At 39.2% G+C, this 23,654-nt stretch overlaps 1 protein-coding gene across 2 annotated transcripts in view; it reads left to right on the plus strand.

The window, feature by feature from the left end:
• The first annotated feature begins 10,563 nt into the window (after positions 1-10,563).
• HAO1 (hydroxyacid oxidase 1) overlaps positions 10,564-23,654 on the plus strand; it is a 50,686-nt gene continuing 37,595 nt past the window's right edge. The window contains exons 1-2 of one of the 2 annotated variants that reach the window (XM_001493831.6): positions 10,564-11,063; positions 17,242-17,393. In XM_001493831.6, the coding sequence (XP_001493881.1) occupies positions 10,927-11,063; positions 17,242-17,393 (289 nt within the window). In that variant the 5' untranslated portion in view covers positions 10,564-10,926. The remainder of the gene's footprint in view (positions 11,064-17,241; positions 17,394-23,654) is intronic. The other variant, XM_070247470.1, reaches the window with a different exon arrangement.

Consider the following 23,654-nt stretch of genomic DNA (forward strand, 5'->3'; position numbering starts at 1 on the left):
TCTGTTGGGATTTCAAAAAGCTGAGTGACCTGGCTTACTGGTTGATTAGATATTTTATCTGTTTCCAACTTAAGAAACTATGGGGTTCTCCAGTTTGGGAGCATGAGGCTCTAAAATAGTAGTTTATAAGGTAAGTGGAGAGGAATCAATCCTTCTACTCTTGTGGCATCAGAAGCTACAGTTGGACACTATGAATATTCTCATAGTTTCTGGGCTGCCCTCATTGATAGTGTTTGATTATATTAGAAAATTTCAGTTAATAAGAGCCAAAATAGGATCTTCAAATCAAGATTTTTCTTTTGATGATAAGTGTCAAAATCACAGAACACACATACACGTACACACATCCAGGTTCATCTCAATAAATTTTTAGAAAAAACAAAACAACAAGCACTAACATTTGAATGAGTGTTTCTGGGACTGTACTCAGTAAGACTAATTTCAATGACTTCTAATATCTAGTTCTATAGATACTGTATTAAGTTACATTTAATCCTCAGTTAACTATAAATCACAGCTAATCTTACATATAAAGTAAACTGCAATTTCATATATTTGTATATATATAAAATATTGTTTGCGTGTATATTGTATATGACGTACGTGTGTATATATGTATATATAATATGTTATATATCTTATTATTACCTTATTGCATCCTTTCCTGGGCATTCCGATCAACTGAGGTCTGGGTCACTGAGGAGTTGTGTTTAGATGCTAGCAAAAGGCAACTGAAATATAGAGAATTAATAAGATAAAGGGTTTTGTTCTCTGATATGAAGGAAGTCTGGAGGCAAGTAGTTTGCAGTTGATATAGCTGCATTGTAGGCCCCAGAACCCAGTCTTCCTGTCTCTTTTTTTTTTAGTCCCCAAAGCCCCAGTGCATGGTTGTATATCCTAGTTGTAAGTCCTTCCAGTTCTTCTGTATGCGCTGCAGCCACAGCATGGCAACTGACAGACAGCTGGTGTGTTCCAGGACTGGGAAAAGAACCTGGGCCACTGAAACAGTTAGAGCACTGAACTTTAACCACTAGGCCACCAGGAATGGCTCTCCTTGTCTCTTTTTGCCCTGTCATCTTTAGCTCTGGTCTCCATCATTGGATTGCCTCATTGTTCCAAGATGCCTGCTGGAGCTTTCTTCATTCTAAGCGGAAAGTGGAAACAAGGTGGGAAGGGCAAAGAGTGGACTTGCCAGCTAAGTCATCCTCCCTAGAGGGATATGTAGAGGGGAGGGTCACGGGGAAGGTGAGAGGTGGAGGGTAGGGTTTTTTTTTAAACGCATAAAACACATATCAGTTGGGCAGTATCATGTGCTAATATGAAATTTAACCATTGTTTCTGTTTCCTAGGACCTGACTGTGTAAAATTTGATAAGAAAGAGAAAAATACTTGAAAGATCCCTGTGGTACCTATATTTAATATTAATTAAAAAAATGCTACTTGTTAATACACTAATATTGGAATCACCAGTGGAGGATTTGCTGAAGCACTGTCTACACAGACCAGGATGTTTTTGTACTGGTTTTGATCTGGTTTTGCCTTATTGAAGAAAGAGGACCACATTTATTATTTCTATCCCCCTCATCACTCTTGGACTCAATGTTTCTAAAGAAGTGACCACCACAAAGAAGTTGTCTTTCATAGGCAATAATTAGTTTCCCAATTTTGCCTTAGCTTAAGATCTATATAACTTTTGATCAACAAGCTTATCATAATAATATATATTAAAATAATATACTATGCATAATAATATAGTATGTGATATATAAAACATATCAATACAATATTATGTTGAGCAAATATGTTTGTACTGAAAAGCAAAGAGGCTATAGTATTGTAGCTTGTAAAGACTAATGTTGGGTAAATGCATGACTTCTAGTAGAGTTTTAAAAAACTAGAATCAGGGACGACACTTGTGGCCTAGTGGCTAAGATTGGCATGCTCCACTTCAGTGGCTTGGGTTTGGTTTCTGGGCGTGGACCTATACCACTCACCAGTGGCCATGCTGTGGCAGCGACCCACATACAAAAAATAGAGGAAGATTGGCATAGATGTTAGCTCAGGGTGAATCTTCCTCAGCAAAAAAACAACAACAAAAACAAGAATCAATCCTTGTGTAACTGACCTATGTTGGCCTGAAACCTCACACTGGTTCACTACCACTGGTCTCAAAGCTGACGAAAGAAATGCCATTCTTGCCAAACCATTCCTCACTGGGAGAAAGTTAGAAGTGAAACATTTTTTCTTCCTATGTTGTCCTTTGTGGCTAGGCAGCTACCTTTGCTTGCCACAAGGGATATTTCCAGCAATATTGAGTTGAAGTAACAGAACATAAAAAAAGCATTTTTACAGTTCTTTAAAAAAAACTGTCATTATTTTTTTAAAAAAACTATATCCCCTTTATCACTATCAACAAAATGAGAGAGGAGGGATGAAAATTTATTCTTTTCCCAAGTCTATTTGCTTTTAATAAATTTGCATGTTTCCCACACATATTCCTCATAAAAATATTCTATTTTAGCAATTTCCAAAAGATGTTAGCCCCAACAATTATCCCGTTTTCAAATATGGTAACAGGAGCTTTTCATTTGACATGTACGTGGATATGTTACTTTCAGCCTTTAGTGATTGGGAATGATTTATAAGGAGCCTGCTGTTAATATTCATCTATAACATTCATAAGAGTGTCAAATGGTTGAACACATGTAGGTAGACTACACGCCTCTCTGTCCTGCCTGCTAAGACAAGGCGCCTGCAGAATGAGAATCTGTTCCAGGATGTACATCAAAGTGCAGCAATTTCCTTTTAGCATCACCTTTTAGGTAGAGCTATCATTCCTGTCTGGCTTCTAATTTGAAGCCCAGAGCTTTCACTCCTAGTACAAAACTATAGTTTAAATAAAACTGCACCGTTTAAGGTCATTTCAATTCTGATTCTTAATCGCTAAAATCAGAGACTGTGACATCTCATTATCAGTCAGTCGGCTCTCTCGCTCACTGGTTCCAGGTGGGGCTGTGTTTTGAGAATAGCGCCCTCTGGAGGTTGCTCGTTTATCTTTCTGTACACTGCTTACAGAAAGCATAATTTCTAGCACCTGTTATCTTCTTTCATCACTAACCTTGGGAATATCTTTACGTCTACATAGGAGATATTGTGGCATAAATTTAGTTTTTTGTTAGTCAAAAGGACAAGTTTTAGGTTCCAGTGGTTACATGCATGCTATGAAATATTATATCTTAAAGACTATTAATGGAATGAGGAAAGGGCTATTCAATAAGTGATGGTGAGACAATTGGTTAGTTATTTGAAAAATAAATTAATTCCCACCTTAGGCCATATATGTATATATCAGTAAGATTGGGATACAATATGTGACCTAAAATAACAAAGGTATAAGTGATGATCACACTACGTTCCCATCTTGTGTTGCCTGGGACTCTTTTCTTCATCAACTTCAGTCTATTGCCCAGGCTGACAAAGCAGCCACTGTTAGCACATAGCTGGCTGCTGCGACAAGGAAAAGAGAGGTAGAAAGGGTCTTGCATTGGTAATTAAATGCCCCAACCAAAAACTGACATCTTCACTTCCACTAACAATTCATTGGCCAGGACTAGTCATATGAGCCAGAACTAGCAGGGCCTCATCCACAAGGGAATCAGAATATGCAATATCACATGTGCCTTGAAGAGAGAAGCTGGATCTACACTGTATTTGTTGAAATATTTGGCTCACTTTTCCTCCTGAAGCAAAATAAAGTTATCCCCTCCCCAAACGAGAGGAACAGGAAATTCCATTTAATAACGGCATTCAGCTCTGAGTCCAGCATCTCCACACTGTGATGTGTGGGGGATCTCTACCTTGGATTGGAATGTGGCTTCTCTTTTTCTGGAGACCTATGAACTAAAAAAACATGTTTCTTGTCCTCTATAGAGGAATTACTCAAACTGGACCAGCGGCATCAAATATTTGAAATGTAATTTTCAGACCCCGTTTCAGACCTACTAAATCAGAAATGCTGGAGGTGATCCTAGGAACCGATGCTTAATCCCCAGGTGATTCTGATAAAAGTTTGCTAAGCACTGTCCTGCACAGTCAATGTGCAGCGACAGGACAGGAACAGAACAGCCACTAGAAAGGGGAAGAAAGGGAGACCTTCAGTAGGCGCTTGTCTGTAGTAATTCTGAAACCCTATTTGTTTTTTAATAAAATGCATTTTGGTTCTTAATATTCACAATTAAAACATACATATAATTTCAATTGTTTACTTGGACAATGTTCATAAGCAAAAATTCATATTTATATCACCCAAATGCAATTGAACATTTAAAAAAAATGATGTGGGTGAAAAGTCTTGCATGACATTCAGCTTACAGTCTGTATAATGGCAGAAACACACGCAGATGTTTCCGGACGTGTGCTGACGGTCTGCAGGGATGTGTGGCTTCTCAGTGTGTGCAGAGTAATTGGCAACAATCTTTTAAATTGATCACTAGGAAGTGATGTTTTAAACATTTTACATCCTGACGTGATAGTTTAGAACTTACATGAAGACGTTTTCTTTATTTTGGTTCTGTTTTTAGGAAATTGGTTGAGAATTGAGTACTGGCATTTAATGTATTATAATTTTCCCCATTTATATAATAGGAAGTAAGCTCCCAGTTTTGCATTTACATGTAGAATTTCTGATTTTCAAGAATGGATTCCTGCTAGTTAAAAGGAAGATGGTTGTATTTCTTTACTCTTTTGCTCTTATTCTGTTCTTTCTCTCTCTCTTTTGACCTCATTGTGAGTATGTGTTGGTTTTAAAATGTGGCTACAGGTTTGGCCCTGGGCGTGGACATGGCACCACTCATCAAGCTATGCTGAGGCAGCGTCCCACATAACAGAGCCAGAAGGACCTACAACTAGAATATACAGCTATGTGCTGGGGGGCTTTGGGAAGAAGAAAGAAAAAAAAAAGAAGAAGATTGGCAACAGATGTTAGCTCAGATGCCAATCTTTAAAAAAAAATCAAAATGTGGCTACAAGTTCTTAAACACTCGTTTCATTAAGAGTTGGAATCTCTGTCGCCTTCCCTTTGAATCAGGTGGACTGGAGATTGCTTTGACCAAAAGCAGAGGAAGTGATGCTACATGACTTCTGAGGCTGCGTTGTAAAAGCCACGTAGCTTATGCATTGTTTACTAGAACACTCAGTCTTGGAGAGCTAAGCCATCACGTAAGAAGTCCAACTACCTGAGGCTACCGTGCTGTGAGGAAGTCCTAGTGACATGAAGAAGCCGCACGTAGTAGAAGCTCTGGTTGACAGTCCCAGCTGTCCCCAGCCTTTGAGAAATCGCAGCTGAGGTGCTAGATATGTGAGTGATTAAGCTCTAGATGATTCTAGACTCCATCCATTCATCTCATGCCATCTGAGACCCCACATCATGGAACAGAGTGAAGCCATCCCTACTTGCCTTGTCCAAGTTCTTTGTGTACAGAATCCACGAGCATAACAAAATGGATGTTGCTTTATGTCACTAAATTTGGGATGGTTTGCTATGTAGCACTGGCTCACTGGAAGAGCATACCGCGTGTATATCAGTCACATGTTTTAACTCTTTTTACCAAGCCATCTTGTCCAGTTAAAAAGATTGATTGAGTGCCATATTCTTATCTGGGTCTTGCTCTGACGTGGCTTGTTTCATTCAGTTGTGTTAACGAGGAAGGTAAGGGCTGTGCCTGGGATTTGATCCTTGCACAGAACCGAGTCTGAAATGATCTTTATCATTCAAACACCTTTTAAAATTTATGTTTTATTGACAGGGTTTGGGAACCAGTAGCCTCTACAAGCCTTTCAAGTCCCCAAATTTCTGGACTCTCTCTTTCGGCTCCATTGGACAGTCTTTTTTTCCTATTTATAAACCAACCAAGTCTTTTGTGAGCTTATTTATTTTTCATGTATAATTCACTCAATGCAGCCAATAGTAGCCAACTCATGCTATATATTTTGCTTTACAATTCCTTCGCTTATGGGTATATGTTCATTAAGTACATGATCTGCCTTCCAAGTTATTGCAAGTGACAAGAATAGTAATGGTTTTGCCACTGCATGAAATGAATTTTCATTCTTCTTGCCTTTAACAATGGTTTTCTTCCCACTCACCCTCTAAGCAAGTACCTCTGATTTTTTACTTTTTGTTACTCCTCTATTTTTTAAGTTAGTCAGGGTGAGTTGAATTATAGTCCTGTAATAAACAACATCAAAATTTCAGTATGTTAAAACAGAAAAAGTTTATTCTTGCTCATGCTACATAGCCATTTTGGTCTGACTAGAGGCTATGCTCCATGATGCACACTCAGATTTGGGATCTCAGGCTGACGGAGCAGCCACCATTTGGAATATTGCTAGTTATCATGGCAGAGGGAAAGAGAGCCCAGGAAGGTCTCAGTTGGCAATTCAATTCTCTGTCTCAGAAGCGACACACTACACTTCCACCCATGATTCTTTGGCCAGAATAGGTCTTATGGTCCAACAGGCGAATCAGGACATGCAATCCTAAGATGGCCCAAGGGGAAGAACTATTTGCTGAAGAGTGATAAGGACTACCACAGTGCACAGAGATCAGTTCCAGATGGAAGAATGGCTTTATCACCTCTGGAGGATTTTTCTAAATAAGACTAAAAAGCCCAGACCATCAGTGAAACTATTGATAAATTTGACTACATTATAAAATTTTAAATTTACATGCAATAAAAAAGCCATAATTAAAGAGAAAGCATAGACTTCAATTTTTGAAAATACTGTGGGTTAGGTTTACTAAAAAAGTCTTTCACAAAACACCTACAGATGCAAGATAAAATATTAAAAACATGTTTTACAATGCGTGGCTGAAATGGCAAGAAAGTAATGAATATTCTGGAGAAGCCAAACAAGTAAACAAACACACAAACACACCAAAACAGAAAAGAACTGGAAACCAAGCAAAAGCCCAACAGATAAATGACACTCAAGCTGAAGGTTGCCCAAAGGACATCTACTAAGCCCTGACCACTGAGAGTGTCAGCATCTGTAGCTGCACAGGGTAGGGAGACAAAGCCATGGAGACTCCTGTATAAAGATGGGAACCTGTAGGACCACACCTCAGTGAAAGCATAGTATGGAGAAAAATCCCTTCTTGCAAGAAGAATGACCTGTTTCCACATACTGGATCTGGGATACTAGGGAAAAACAAAACTCAACTCATAATTCATGACCAGTAGTTAGGAGTCAAATGATTCATTGCCCGTATTCATACTAACTGAATGATCTAAAATATGTCAATTCAATCATCCTGCTGTAAATAATTTATGGCTATTTTAAATATAACACACATATTTTTAAAGGCATCAAAGTGTTCATTAAATAGTAAGGAATAAACAGATTAAGAACCAGGTGAGAGCAAGAGCTCAGAAAAGTCAGCGAGTCCTAACACTTCTTTTCCCCCAACGGCGGGCATGTGTTGACCCAGTATTGAGTCTCTATTTTAATAGCCTCAAAGACCTTGGGGGAAGAGAAGACAAACCATATCACTTTAAAGGTGGACGCTCAAAAGGACGTTAACTCGGCATAGCGGAGAAGCACAAGGCAACACATCTCCCTCGTCTCCATCTTTACACCATCCCCAGGACACTGCCTGCAAAGTCACGTCCTGTGGCCCAGCACAAAGAGAGAAGCGTTCTCAGGAGTTTGTAATCCCTGAATACCTTTCATCCCAGCTCAAAGCCAGGACCTCAAAGAGCAACATGTTTAGTGCGTGAGTCAGAAAAAAAAATCTACCTCGTTAGACGCAACTTGCCTGTCTAGGAGTTGGGTTTAATTAGAACAAGGAGGGGAAAAAATAGATGAATAATAATAAGAGAATGAGGAGGAGGAAGAGGAAAGGGAAGAAGAAAAAGTAGACAAAGGAAACTAAGTTAAAGATGGAGACAAAGAGAAAGAAAGAGAGAGAGAAAGGGAGGAAGGGACAAGGGGAGGAAGGAAGAGAGAGAGAAAGAAAATGGAGACTATCTCACCCCATGCTCTCCTTCACGCAGCTTTGAGGCTGACATTGGCATTATTCATGTGTGAAAAAAAGTCAAGAATGTAATAAAACTGTACCTTATACACATATAACCACAAAGGATCTGTGTCCAAAGCATATAAAGAAATTCTACCGGTCAATAATAACAAATGTAATATAAAAAATGGCCAGAGACATGAGCAAGCATTTCACAAAGTGAAAAGTAAAAAGCCAATAAACATACAAAATACTATCAAAGTCATTAGTAATCAGGGAAATGCAAAGGAAAACCACAATGAAATAGTTTTTACCCTTGTAAGAGCACCGTCTCTAGCTGTCCAGCATCCCCTGCATCTCACTAGGCATCGGCGTTTATGATGTTGTAAACACAGCCCCTTTTTAGCAACTAGATGGCGAAAATGACCAAGATTCCACCAAGGCTACACATCACTGAGAATAAAAGCCTCTGAAAAGGATAGAAACAGGAAATAGGACATTCTCCTAGCAACAGTCTAAATCACATCTTAAGACAAATGAAAGGAAGATCCAGCGAGGATGTGGAGTTCTAGTCGCTTCCTTCTAGTTCATGCTTGAGTTTCCCCTGAGATGAAGACAGGAGAAGAGCTCCCTGTGGTTCGCAAAATATCCAGCGGTGCTGGAGATGGTGAGGCATTATCCTGCTGAAATTTTTATTGGGATATTAGGGAGGGTCAGAAGTGAATTAAAATTTTATTAAGTCCAATGTAAAAAAACAAATCCCCGTTCATTTGGCCACTGTGAAGGGGAGTGCTCAAATCCAGCAGATGCCATCGCACTGGCATTGACTGTCCTGAACCCCAAACTGGGGAGGGGGCTGGGGCAAGCGCAGCCTTCAGCAGCTTGAACAAGGCCTGACCTTGTTTTGTCATGTTAGGCCCTCAGCATTTCACTCCACTGAGGCCTAGAGAGGAGTTTTACAGACTTTATTGTCTCTGAAACAATGTGTGTTATTTAAACAATGTAATTATCACAAATTAACAAAAGCTGTTCAAAACTCCAACTGCTTCCTTTAATTCTCTCCTCCAAGAGGTTAATTAAGCAGTATGGGGACTATATTTCAGTTTATCCACTAAGACGATACTCCAAATCAGCTGTTGGGCTGCAATAGTACAGAATGACAGTGGAATTTTTTTGTTTTAATTCAAGCCTCTTAAAAAAAATTCTCCTTACTCTGCGTCTTGACAAAGTAGTGATCGCAAACAATATTGTGCATCAGAATCACCTGGAAGCCTTGTTACAGCACAAAAGATTGTAGAGATTCTGATTCAGCAGGACTGGGGGTGGGCCTGAGAATTTGCATTTTTAACAAGTTCGCCGATGAGGCGGATGCCGTTGGTCCAGGGCCCCAGTTTGATGCTTGAGCACTGGTGCTTGTCTTCCTTAATTTCACCAGAACTTGGCGTACTTCAGGTTCATTGTAGGATATTAAATTGCCTCTGTATCAAAATTACATTGGTTGCAAGATGCTAACAGTTTTAATAATTATTAAAGTTGGGAACGAAGGAATATGTAAATAAAAGTCCATGCTTTCACCTGCAAATTTTGAATGAGTTTTCAGCAGTGTTTAAGATTCCTTAGATCAACTTTCAAAGTGATTTTGTTAACTGTGAAATTGAGTTATTTCTTTTAGGACTCCCTTATCATATTAACAGATTTTCATATTCCAGTTGTAAGTTTAATGTCATTTTACCTATCACCACCTTGATGCAAAAAGTAAGCATTTTGTGAACTTTAGGAATAAACCTATGTATAATTCAATACCAATCCTAATAGCATAAAACTTTTTGATTAAATTAAGGGGTAGGGAAGTGAGATTGGAAGGGAAGGCAGCCAACACAGGGTGGGTTATCAGCCAGCTAACAGTGTGGGCAACTGAAGCCTGCAGTATGGAACACACACCCAGGGTTTAGCCACCAGAGGAGTGAGGGATTTGGGGTATTTATGCACCAACTCCCTTAAATCTTTGGTTGAGGGCTGTTCCTGGAGACATTGATTTCATAGCACTTTAGTATGCCATGTGGATGGAAAAGCAGGCTCCAAGTTCAAGGGAAAATTCTCATACAGATGTAGGCAGTTGGAATTTAGCTGCTGAACGGCTGATGAGTGGCTTTAAGTGGAGGCTTCTAGCCTGAAACCCAGGTCTGGCTGATATCAAAGCCTTGCTTTCTGAATCATGTGTTACTGGTACAGATCTTTCTCAGGTTCCTCATGACTGAGAGAAATTTTAGACTGAGTCCACAAGGTCTTTTGGAACGCCACCTCCCTACATCCTCTCTAGAGCTAGACAAGACTCTTTAAGAATTAGCTGTCAATTTGGCCTTAATGCTCCTTATTAAAGCCAAATGTTTACGATTGGCTGACGTTCATATTGTGTAGACCCCCCGTGTTTACTGGATGCCCCACTCATTGCATAAGCTCTTTTTCATGTGATATGTGTATGATCCAAATGTGGATGAAAAATGAGGGTGGAGCCCGTCCTGGGTACCAAGCGAAGAGCAAAGTCCATACTGTGTGGAAGAAGCAGCCTTGAACAGAACTGAGTCAAAGCACTTTCATGCAGTTCCTCCTCTAAGACCTTAATTTTTGACTCATTCCTCTGCCTTTTTAATGTGACAGACAACTAACCCCTCCTGTCGCCTTGTAAGGAGGGCTTGCGGCTTAGGTGCAGCTGTTCTTTGGCAGACAGCCACAAACGAAATTTCAAAGTCTAAGTCTATGTTTGCTTAATTAATGTAAGCAACAGAGAACTAAATCTGAACTTTGGAAAAGGTCTATTAATAATTGACAAGTAACAGAATTGTCAGGATGTAGAAAACAATGCAGGAAAAAATACCCCCCAAAACCTGGAGTTGCACTAACCTGTGAAAATGTTCACCCGGCTTGTTTGTATCAACGATTATGAACAACATGCTAAATCAGTACTGCGAAAGTCGATATATGACTATTATAGGTCTGGAGCGAATGATGAGGAAACTTTGGCTGATAATGTGGCAGCATTTTCCAGGTAAGAAAAACAATTTTTAAATCATGTTTTAAACTTACACAAAGACATTCTACCAAAATAAGATCTCCTAGTTTTAATATTGATGATGTGGAATTATTTGTCTAGATACGAGCTTAATAGAGAGGGGAGAATTTTTGGCGCTGTGAGAAATCTTGGGCTTTTAAATTGTTTAAAAATATTCCAAGCCTGAGGATCGTGAACAATTGACTGGAAAAGCCAACCCTAATTTTCCTCACTCGGAATTATGTGGATAATTAATTTAACTACCTATAAAAATAGTGATAAATTCTGATGACTCCATTTTCTTTTTCTCTGAGTATGACAGTGAGGGTGTACGTTCATGGGGTAGGAAACAGCATTAAATGCAAGACAGCCGTCTTATCTGGTTGACCACATTGGATTGTTGCCTCCAGGATTCCCATCCTGCTGGTTTTCTGTTACCATTCATTTTGATTACTGTAGTCTAAAGGTTCACTTTAGATTTCAATTTGTCTACATAACATTAATCTTTCAATTTTGCTGTTTCATCTCTCCTCCAAAGTCCTTCTTTTTTCTGTCAAATCAGTTTTCCCTTGACTTTCATATTTCAAAGCACGAGATGGTGGGTGTCATGGTTTATGTTTTCTGTTTGTAATAAAAACAAGAAACAATAACTTTAAAGGAGTGTTATTTTCTCAGCAGTTACAAAAATAGTTTATTCGCTGGAGGAGGGGAGGAGAGTCTTCAATATACTATGCTGTTTTAAGTGTATCCATCTTACATTACAGCCCTTAGTAAAGCCAATGAATGGTGTAGATGCTCACTAATAGTGATAAATTAGAGAAAAAAGGCAGAAAATTTTCAGGGGAAAGAACCTGCTCTCCTTCTTGATGTCTTCTTTAGTCTGGAGCAAAATCTCTCAAAATCACTTTTCTGTGTGTAAATTAGGGGAAATGAAATCATTTTAGCCAAGGTGCTCCCTGGCAAGCAGCACCGACTCGCCCGCAGGAGCCTGAGAATGAGGTGAAGGGTGGGGCCGCCTCCAAACTTCTTCAAGCCTTGCCTTTGCCTCAATCTTGCCTGGAACCCAAATGAGATCAAAAAATGCTGGAAGAGCCACAGGAAAGGAAAAGTTGGCTAAGAGTGGAGGGGCTTAAAATTCTGTATGATCTTTTCCAATCATTATTTAACATTTTGGGCCCCTTCAAAGTTTTCTGCTCTTGGAAGATGCCCCTTTTTGGGCGCATATCAACTCTGTTCACCAGGTAATAGAGTTTGTCTATTAGTAATCTCCTGAAAATAACACTTTAACCCAAATAGATCATTTTAACCAAGGAAATTTCAGGCCCTTGACAGGCTTATAGAGTTGGTGTCTCTTTGCCTTCCTTAAGTCACAATGCTCAGGTGACCACCCAATCCATTTATATACAGCCTTCCGCACTCACCCTTTAACCCCCTTTACCCCACGCTAGTTAGTTAATTAACTTACACTTACTTGGCATTTCTATGGGCTAGACTCTGTACTACATGCTGAAGATAGAGTGATGAGAAAGTTCCCATCCACAGGAGCTTATATTCCAATCAATGCATATTGGCTTTTGTCCTCCAAAATGCTGGTGGGATCAACTGATGCAAAATGTGCCCAAAATAATTGGCCCAGTGGAGGCCTCAAAGAGGGAGCAAAGGGGTGCAGCAAAACAGATGGATCACTTCAGCGACCCTAGAAATTCTAGAAACTTTGTGAGCCATAGAAGACAGTGCTGACTCCAAGCTGTGAACAGGAAAAGTGCCTCATGGCTTATGTGAATTACATGGTATTCCAGTGAGTAATTGCAGCCTATGCATGTACTGCGTAACTTAGGGATAGGACACAGACAAGGAGAATGCGTTGACAATGCCACCTTTTCCATGACCCGTGATCTTTCTCTTTTGTTCTGCTTTAAAGGGGGAGAAAAACATGGATTAATCAACCTTCTCTGGAGGATGGCTGATGCCATTTATCAACCACTTGAGTTTTTATTGCAACAAACATTAGGGGCTGTTGCCTATCTACCATCTCAATTCTTCTTTTCCTGTGAAACTTTCTGGGTGACCCTTTGTTCCTCACCCTGTATCATCGAGGTGATCACTTGGAACTAAGAATAGATTTTCTGCCCTGGTTGCGGTGGTTTGCATTGATGGGATGAAATCTCTCACTCTGATTCAAATGAAGACTGCAAAACAACCAAACCTCACATAACCTGTTGTGACACAATGTCAGGGTATTTCAGACATTTAGGAAATTTATACACCTCCGCCTCCCACAAGTACCACCAAAGGTCATTCACAGTGACAGGTTTTATCTCTGTGCACTCAGCTCTGACAACCACATTTTGGAGTTCTGGGCACACGGCTCACTCAGGTGACACAGCAGCTGCTTGGAGATATTTCTGGGTAGACTCTAATATGATTGTGGCCAAAAAATAAAATAAAATGAAACACAAAAGGACAAATAAGGTAAAACAGATGGAGCCACAATGAAGAACATAATTTCCTTTTGTAAATATGACAAGAACAGAGCCAACGTCAGCTTGCTACATTTTGCATGGCCTGACCTGATTGGAGTTCACTTGAAAAAGAGTACTGTTTGGTTTCCTTACACACGAATTCAATGTATCCATCTCAATCATGGTTTTCCTGAATTTGTGGCTTCTAGGGAAATTATCATGGGTGGAAAATAATTCTACGATTTGGGCGTTTAAAAGTCCTGATGATATTAGAAAATGAAGCTCTTCTCATTCCTGTTGAAAGGCTTCACCTATTGACACGGAAGCTTGTGTGGTTTCTTTTAGATAACATGATAAAAGTGATATCACTCTCTCACTTTAATATTTGAGAAGCAATATAAACTCACCAGTGACATTTTCAGTCCTCTTCTCATAGGTGTAAATGGCACGGAATCATTCAGCTAGTTTGCACGACAGGAGGTAAGCTGCTTTTTGCTCTTGCATTAGGAAAAGCAGCCACTGTAATTGTCTCTCATTTCTGAAGATTCACGTGGAAAGAGATTTCATAGCCCAGCTCTCTTCTCTTCTCCTCCTCTTCCTCTTCCTCCATCTTCCTCCTCGCTCCATCTTGAACCTCAAAGCTGTGGCTTCTTTATCCAAACTGTTGACAAACCTCCACACACACCTGCACACACACACAACCACACACAATTTCAGGAGGTTCATGGGCCTTCTTGAAACCTATCTACACACCAAAGCCTTCAAAAAATGGTTTGACTAATTTCAATATGCTTACCATGCTATATTTTCTTCTGACTTAAATTCTTGCCCTCCTTCTTCCTTTATGAGGGTGCCTCAGAGGCTAATAGTGATCCAGTTAAATGTTCGAAAGATCTCATAGTATTATAAATGAATGGTGGTAAAGAAAGATTACAAAAATTATGGTATATTTCGTATACATATATACCTATTACATCTATATATACATATATTTTAAATACTTTGAGTAAACAAATTAATGTGGGGAAATTGGAATGCAATATGATCATACTGCAGGACTTATAAAACATTAATTCACTGTGTCCAGTTGGTGAGATTCAGTAACAGCACACGGCTTTTAAGCTGAATGATGTGTGAGTGTCTTTCTTCAACAGAGGGGTCCCCTCTTGGGGAGTGTGTATATCACCTGATTTTTTTTTTGATGAATTAAATTTGAGGCCCTTGTTGGATGTGAAGTGTGGATCAAAAGCCCTGTTAAAGGATCCCCACCTTTACCCCACTTCCTTTACTCGGATGTCTTCATTTTCCACCCTTTGAAAAAGGTTTATTATTCAATCGGTTCAATTGTTTTGTCAATCTTGATATCCTTTTTCCAAAGTGGAGGTCCCATAAGAGCACAGTCCAAGGTTATAGTCAGCTACTATTTTATGTAAGATTGTGGAAAAATTACTCTAATTGGGGGTAGGGTCTGGTGGGGCTTGGAAAGCTATTGGAAGTATCCGACAAGGTGAGTTGTAATTGCTTTTCGGGAAATATCAAAATGTGGAGGACTTTTTAGAGAACATACATTTCCCACTCCATTAATCTCATCTAATTTTTGCGTAGAAATTGCTTTTGTGCGAATAGAAGTGTTTTGTGCATTGGTTGATGAGTCTCTGTGCTGTCCTGCCCAGAACAGAAGCTAATGTGTACGGGGAAGCCGGAATACACCGTTATTAAAGTGACTGCGCCACCATGTGGACAAGCGTAAAGCTACTGCCTGGAGATAGATTGAGCCTTGCTCTATAAATGGGAATTGGACATTAAAAATGTCCCTTCTGCCTCATAGACACACACATGCACACACAGGCACACACAGGCACACGCAGAGCTGATGCCCCGCAGCTCTGTGTGTGCTCTTCATAAAAGTTTCCATTGTTTCTCCAGCTCTAAGTAAATATTAATGCCTTTCAAGGCCAGCACGCCAACGGCTGCCATTAAAATCTTTTTCTCTCATTCTAATAGCACACTTAGAGATGATTGGTAATAAAAACTCTCTTCAAGGCTTCTGCCTCTTCCCTTTCAAAACAGAGATCAAAGAATCATGCTGTGAGGGTCAGTCGAGAAGAAAAGACTTCCAGCAGCAGAGCATGTGGTGTGTCAGAAAATAATGACAATTACGATGTTCAAAGGAATTGCAGAGGAATCGTACAGTAAAACTTCTTTATTATGCTTTTCAGGGGCTGGACATTTTTACTTTATTATATGTGGAAGGGTTAGATTACAGACCCTTAGTTATTCCACAAAGCAACATGAAGGCAGAATTTCTTCTTCCGCTACAGGAAGTAGGCTTCAATTAAGACTTTGGAGAGTTGATTTATTTTGGTTACTCCATCACTAAATCACACTTTACTGTATTAACTAAAAATCTTGATCTTTCTGGAAGCAGAGTTAAATCTAGGTAATGAAAGTTGAATGCTGGTTAGGTACATAAGTGTGTCTCCACACACGCGATTGCCTTAGTGCTCGCTAAAAATAGGACTCAATTTCTTCAGTTTTAATCAGTTACTAATGAGGAGAAAAATAATCCTGAACAAATAGGATGATATAAATTTTGCTGAGAGGAAAGAGAACTAATCCTCCTGTAAATTTTACTAGTGAAGTTTTGGTTCTTGGTTTATTGGTAATTTTCATTGCTACACAGAAGAATTGGAGAAAAAGTCTTCTAAAATAATATTCAAGAGTCAAAAATTTTTTAAGCCGAAAACTCCAGTCTCTGCCCAACAACATTTTTGAGGAAAATGATCAATTAAACAACAAAAACATTATCTTCCCTCATCATTTTTCAATGGATACAGAATTCACATTAAGGGTTTTGAAGAAACTACATTATCATTTTAAAAGTAATTGCCTGAAGCTACTGTCTGTTATTAATAAAAAGATAAAGTAGACATAGCATATCGTTTAAAACTATAATCTAACTTCTCTGCCTTTGTATAGCATCTTCAAAATGGCTTGGAGAAGTGAAATGAAAGCTATGTTCACACAAAAACGTTTAAGTGAATGTTTATAGTGGTTTTATTTATAATTGCTCCAAACTGGAACCATTTCAAATGTCTCTTAGCTGAGAAATGGATAAACAAACTGTGGTACCTCCATACAATCGAATACTATTCATCAAACACAAGGGACAAACTATTGATACATGCAGCAACATGGAGGAATCTCAAATGATTACCACCAGTTAAAGAAGCCAGACTCAAAAGGCTACATACGATATGATTCCATTTATACGATATTCTTGTGAAGTAAAGTTATAGGGACAAAACAAATATGTCAGTGGTTGTTAGGGAATTGATTGGGGAGGGATTTACTACAAAAGCAATGAAGAAGTTTTTCAGGATGGTTGAACTATTCTAGATCTTGATTGTCTTGGCAGTTACATGACTGTGCATTTGTCAAAGCTCACAAAACTGTACACTCGAATGGGTGAATTCTACTATATGTTAATTATACCTTACTAAGAACAATGGCTTGATAAATTCATTATTATCTTATTGCTAACTTTCCATCTTAACCAACATTAAAATTGTCCCCTTTCCTTTAGGCTTGTAAAGTAATTTGCTTGATGGGGAAAATTCAAGAATATTGTCTCTCTTTTTTGCTAAAGCATAATGTCAAAGCTTTGGTTATACTTTTGAAATTCTGAAACCTTTCTTTAAAAACAATTCTAGATGGAAGCTGTATCCACGGATGCTCCGGAATGTTGCTGAAGTAGACTTGTCGACTTCTGTTTTGGGGCAGACAGTCAGCATGCCCATATGCGTTGGGGCTACCGCCATGCAGTGTATGGCTCATGTCGATGGGGAGCTTGCAACCGTGCGAGGTAGGAACAAGGTTCTCACCCAAAGGGACAGAAGACAGCTAACATTTAGTGACTCCTTTCTCTGTATGCATGAAGCCAACAAGCCAACCCTTCTCTGGGTGTTTTTGCACTCACAAAAGTTAAGCTCATTGACTCTGCCATCAAAATGCCTGTTCTTGCACACCCTGCTTCTTTATTTTCTAGCTGCTTGACTCTGGGCAAGATGCTCTTTGTGCTACAGTTTCATTAGCTGTAAAATGGGGATAAAATTCGTACCTACCTTCTTGGGTTACTGTGAAGATTAAACGGTCACACATATAAAGTGCTTAAAACGGTGCCTGGCACAGAGTACTTTCTCAATAGCTTTTAGTTATATCATGAGTATTAATATCAACATCTCAGTAAATGGAAGTCAGAGAAGTTACCTCACCCAAGGCCATACAGCTAAGTAGTAGAAGAGATGGGGTTCAACCTTGTGGCTACCGTATTTCAAAGCCTTTCCTGCTTCCCAAAATCCATGTGATTCTCACAGAGAAAGAGCAAATGCAGTGACCTGGTTGGTTGTGTTTTCTGCCATGGTTTTGGACCATGATTAGTTTTGACAAATGGGTTATATTCCCAATAGAGCATTTCTAACTGCCTTAGGAGAGAGTGATGAGAAATTCAAATATGATGTAAAGACATTCCTTATTACGGCTAATTTATTGACTTTCCAATCCCCTAGCAACTGTGAACAGTTGGAAGGGCATGTGCAATGATAAATCTCCCAACATTATGCTTCAGAAACTCATATAAAATTTGATTCTGAATTCTATCTGACTGTTTTTGATTCTTAGCGGGGCAGGGAATTCAGGCTCAAAGAAAGGAACTAAATGCTATTGTAAAGCATTGTAGTTCTAAGAATTAAGGATCTTGTAATGCATTCACTTCCCTCCCTGAAATGTCTTCCACAGAATTCTGCCAGGGACATCAGCATGACGCAGTAAGGTGGTGCTGGACAGACAGGTCAGAGCCTGGGCTTCCTTAGCTCCAGGACCACACACACATAAGTAGCCTTGGGGCCCAGCCATTTGTCTATGGTAATCCTGAAATATGGGTAGGGATAAGAAAAAAAAGGAAATACTAAATGGGTATCTGTCTATTTAAAGTTGGGATAAGACAGTACTTCCCAAGCATGCTGTAGACAATATCCACTAAGACAAGGCAAACACATCCACATAAAAATATGAAACATCCCTGCTGTCAAATTTCTATTAAAAAAATGAAAGCAAATGGTAACCTAAGAAAATTGAAAAAGTATGAGACTACAAATGTCCTTTCTGTGTGAAGAACTCTTATATTTGAATAATTAAATAACATACAGCACAAAGTAGATAAAAAGATGTAAGCGCAAAAAGATATAAATAGGAAATTCACAAATAGAAACCTAAATGACCAAGAAACATATGAAAAGTGTTCAGTTTCACTAATTATTAAATAAATGTGAATTATAACTATATATTTTATTTTCTAAATATCAATTGTTATTTTAAGATTATACAGTGTCATGAGGTTAGAAGGAAATGTTCATTTTCAAATACTGGTAGAAAGAGTGTAAAGTAGAATAATCTTTCTAGAAAATGATTTGGCACTGCGTATTAAAGCTTTAAAAATGTGGATTCCATGTGATGCTGTAAATTCTCTTCTAGGAATTCCAAGGAAGTAACTATGATTTTGAGGAACGACCTTTCTGCAAGAGTTTTCATGCCTTTGTTATTTTTAATAGGAGAAAGATTGGGGAAAAAAACACCCAAATGTCCCATAATTGAAGATTGCTTGCCAAAAATAGGGTGCATGAAATATGGGATAAAATTTTAAAAAATCATATCATAGAAAGAGTATAATGGTATGGAAAGATGTTACAATATATTATATTTTAAAAAGCAGTTACAAACGATAGTAGGGTCCTAACATACAATTATTTTTAAGGACAAAGAATGCAGACTACATTTTATAAGTGTTTATGTATGAGTGATGGAAGTACTTCTAACTTTATATTCTTCTTGTCTTTGGTCCATACTTATAAAATTCCATTTCAATTATTTTGTAAGAAGGGAACAATTAAAACTAAATTTAAAAGAGGAGAGAAAAATGGAGAAGGGGCCCAGAAGAGAATGGAAATGAAGGGGAGGAAGTAAAAGAAGGCAGTAAGCAGAGCTCACTTGGTGAAACACCCTGGAGCCTGCAAGTTATTGTTATATATATTGCTTTATTTGATATTTGACAGGTGTCTCTGTCCCTGTTTTGTGGGAAAAGGGCTAGAGTTCCAGAGCAAGCAGGTTTTTGTAATTAGTAAATGACAGGACTTACTCTCTACCTCACTTCTGAAGGTTCCAAGATCGGTGCTCCTTATTTTTGGTGGAGGTGGGGTGGAAAGAAAGAGGAGAAGAAAGTTTGCTTAGAAACTGTAGTTTGATAGCCCAGGCAGGACTATTTGATCCAAGATATTTCCCGTCAGCACTAACCACGAGGTTTTATTAAATACCTAGTGAAGTCTTTTTGCTTTAGATTCATTTACCAAATGCTTAGAATAGTATTTTGGGACTATTCTAAGCATATTACAAGTGTTAAAGCATTGAATCCTGAGAGCTGCCCAAAGAAGTAGGTTCTATTCTTAAGTCCATTTCACACATGAGAGGCTGAAGCACACAGAGGTGGATAACTTGCCCAGCGTCACGCAACTCATAAATGATAGAGATGAGATTCAGACCCTGGCAGTCTGGCTTTAAGTCTTGGCTCCTAACCACCTTGTACTGCTTTTATTTTCTAGAAAATCTCAGAAAATGTCATAAGGGGAAGCCCATTCATCTGTCCATTACAATCCCCTAAAAGTAATTATCACTTTAGGGACATGCAAAACAGGCCCCCCCCCCCAGGAAAGTGACATGCTTGATAGACATTTGGATAAGGTGGAACAGGCAGAATGGAGAGAGGGTGGTGACACTGAGGACACAGAGGAACTGGCAATGAGAGCTTGCACCACGACCTTCTAGAATCTAAGATCTAGGGTCAGGTCCCTGTGAGGGCAGTGACATCAAAATTTATATTCTTGATTCACAGTAGAAACCTTCCTCAAGGATTTCAACATTCTTAAGGTTTACTTCTATGTTCCAAGTACCACCTATGGATGGATGGTCTATTTAATACTTAGATTAATCCTGAAAGTCGATGGTGACCAGCCCATACCCAGGAGCATTCCTTGGTTGGTATGTTTCGGTTGTAGGATGGATAAGTTATGTGGAAGGAAGGGAGGTGTGCCTGGAGCAGATGCTATTGGTGCTCAGGATATATTCCGGTGTTACTCAACATTTCTATCAGATCCCACAACTTTTTGCCTGACATTTTCTCTAGCAACAGAAGCTGACAGAAGCTCACTCACACATACCCAACAGTGGGTTGGGTATGTGTGAGTGAGAGGGGACCCCTCAGCCAATGATACAGGTGTTGGTGGATAAATACTCTCTTTGATTAGAGTAACTGAAGCATTTTTTAACACCGTTGCCCTGTGTTTCCCAATGGAATTGAGTCCCTGTTACCTTCCCATGGGCACACCCTTCACTGACTGCCTTCCCATCCCTCTCTCACTTTTCTGCTCCTTCCACTCACTCTGAGATCATTCCCAAATAAAAAACTTGTGCTCATATCTCTGTCTTATTGTTGGCTTCTGGAAGAATGTGAACCAAGACAATAGCTAACTGAAGGTTACATATAGCCCCAGGCAAATTTAAGTAAGAATGTAAGAACATTCATATTTGGTAGAGATTGCTTTCTTTTCTAAAAGCTCAGAAAATTGACATGAGAATTATGCAGCTGATATTTGGTTTACTCTATCCTTTCAAAAGATGGAAATCCTTTCAAGACAGCTTGATCCTTTGGGACTTTGTGAAATCTACGGAAATTGTTGTGGTGGAATTTTCTTCCCCATCCTCCTAATTTTCTGGACCCCTAATCAAAGTCTCCTGTTTCTAGGTCCTTGGGCCCTAGCTAGAAGGAGAAGTTGGGGCCAAGTTCAGAGGACAGGGGTTAGTTAGCAGTCCTCTCTGGAGAAAGTGTCCCTATCAGCCTGATCAGTAAGAGTAGGTGAGGGCCATTCAAATCCCCAGGGAATGGGCTGGTCTGAGTACTTAGAATGGGCATCCAGAAAGTTCTGGAAGTTGCCATAGTACCACAGTTTCACCTTCCCAGTTGGTTTTCACACTTTTTCACAGAACCCTGCTTCAAGAGACCTTTGGCTTTTCTTCTCACCACTATGAGATACATCCCTGGTATGAACTCAGCCCAACCACACAGCTTTATTTTTTTACGTGGCTGTGTGTTTGTAGACTGACCAATAGAGATACTCTTTCTTCATTTTCAAAATGGCAATGAGTAGAGAGTTGCAAATAAAATACAGGGAGCCAGTTATACTTGATCAGGTAAACAACAAACCATTTGTAACTGAGTATCCTGGATACTTCTCTACTATACCTGGCACCCCAGCTGAATACGAACTCTTACCTCTAGAGGTTCTTGTGAGGATCACACGAGATAAATGCTAGGAAAAGCTTCCCAAAACGGGGCACACTTTTTATTTGCCCCTCAGAGTCCAAGTCCCTAAATATTTCTCTTCCACACATCAAATCTCACTTTCAGAAAAGTACACTCTGTTTACATCTTAGTGGGAAGGAAAATTGCTCTTTTTACTTTGCTAAAGATACTTTTGTTTTCACCTTTATGCAGGAACCTCAAAAAATGGCTTTAAAGGCCAGGTTGGTAATGTAAATGTCCAAAGAGAGATGAAGTTAAGAAAAGAACAATGCAAACTGAGAGGTGGAGACTGTAGCAAACCTGAGATTGCAGGTTCCATGGAAAGGAGGCAGCCATGTCTTGGAGCCAGCTAGCTATCGCCCCAAGGGAGTGTGGATTCAGGGGTGCCAAATCTTCCAAAATTTTAAGAGAAGCCAGAAATCTTGATTTTTATGTGCAATCTCCTGGTTTTAAATGTTGGCAAATAAATCAAAATTCTTTAAAACACTGTTTGGGGCAACAATGTGTAGGCCAAAGCAAATACTTTTGTGGGCTCCAACTGTCCCCTGGGCTGTCCGGCTGGGACATCTGATTTATGTGGAAATTCACCACTAACTCATTTCACGTCTTGTGGCAGGTCATTTTCACTCTCTAGGATTACATTTCCTCATTGATAAAGTGAGCTGCTTAAGTAGGACTGGTGGTTTGCTTACCACGTCCCAAGGAGGCTGGGGTTCTTCCCAAGGATTGGGGAAGTTAGATGTGCCATTGAGGCTGCAGCTACTTGTGTTGCATTTTGGGGTTCAAAAGAATAGTTCTTTAAAGAAAGAGTTCTTCTGCTAAGACAAAAACAAAGAAAAAAATCTTCCACAATGAGAACCCTCAAAAACCAAAATGAGAAAGTTCCCAACAGGGCTGGATGATCTTTACAATTTTTTTTTTCAGTATATAAATAAATGGTTTTATCCCTGTTTAAAATTCTATCAGATCCAAAAAGAGAGACCACTCAAAGTAGAGAACTGCCCTTCCTTCTATTTCTCAAATCTCACCTCCTTCCTCTACCTTCTGCCTTCTGTGCCAGCCCTGGAGGCCATGGATGGTGGAGTGAGCATCTGTGCATTTGATGTTCATGTGTCATAGCTGCATTCTTGGGATAACGGAGAGCAAGCACATATGTATTTATCTCTGGATCTTGCCGAAAACACAAATAGGTGTTTAATTAATGCTAGACAAATTTAAAATGCTATACTTCAAAGTCATGTGCAGAATGATGATAACCGATATTTATTTAGTAATGAATGTGTACCAGTCAATTTAAATGTATTAACCCGTCTATCCCTTACTACCATCTTAAAATATGTGAGCCCAAAGCCCTAAGGATCTTTCTCCAACTCCTGTGGTTGTGGAAACTGAGGCTTGGAGAGGTTAAATACCTTGCTCAAGGTTATTAATCACTTACACGGTGCTGTCTATAATATCCTGGTCAGTTACTGATATTTCCAAATGTCATTAACTACAGCAAGAATGCTAAGGCAAGCTCTATGCTACAGTCCTGGGAATATTAATTGAAAACGTTCTATGTTTTTATAGTTTTATCCCTATAGTTTTGAGAAGATGGAATAAGCCACAGAATATGAAACTCATTAGGAAATATGACCTTTGTAAAAAATTCAGGAGCATAAATAAATGGGCTTGAATTTTAAACAAACAAAAATTAAAACTCCTAAGACTCTTCTC

Source organism: Equus caballus, chromosome 22, assembly GCF_041296265.1.
Source record: "Equus caballus isolate H_3958 breed thoroughbred chromosome 22, TB-T2T, whole genome shotgun sequence".
Lineage (NCBI taxonomy): Eukaryota > Metazoa > Chordata > Mammalia > Perissodactyla > Equidae > Equus > Equus caballus.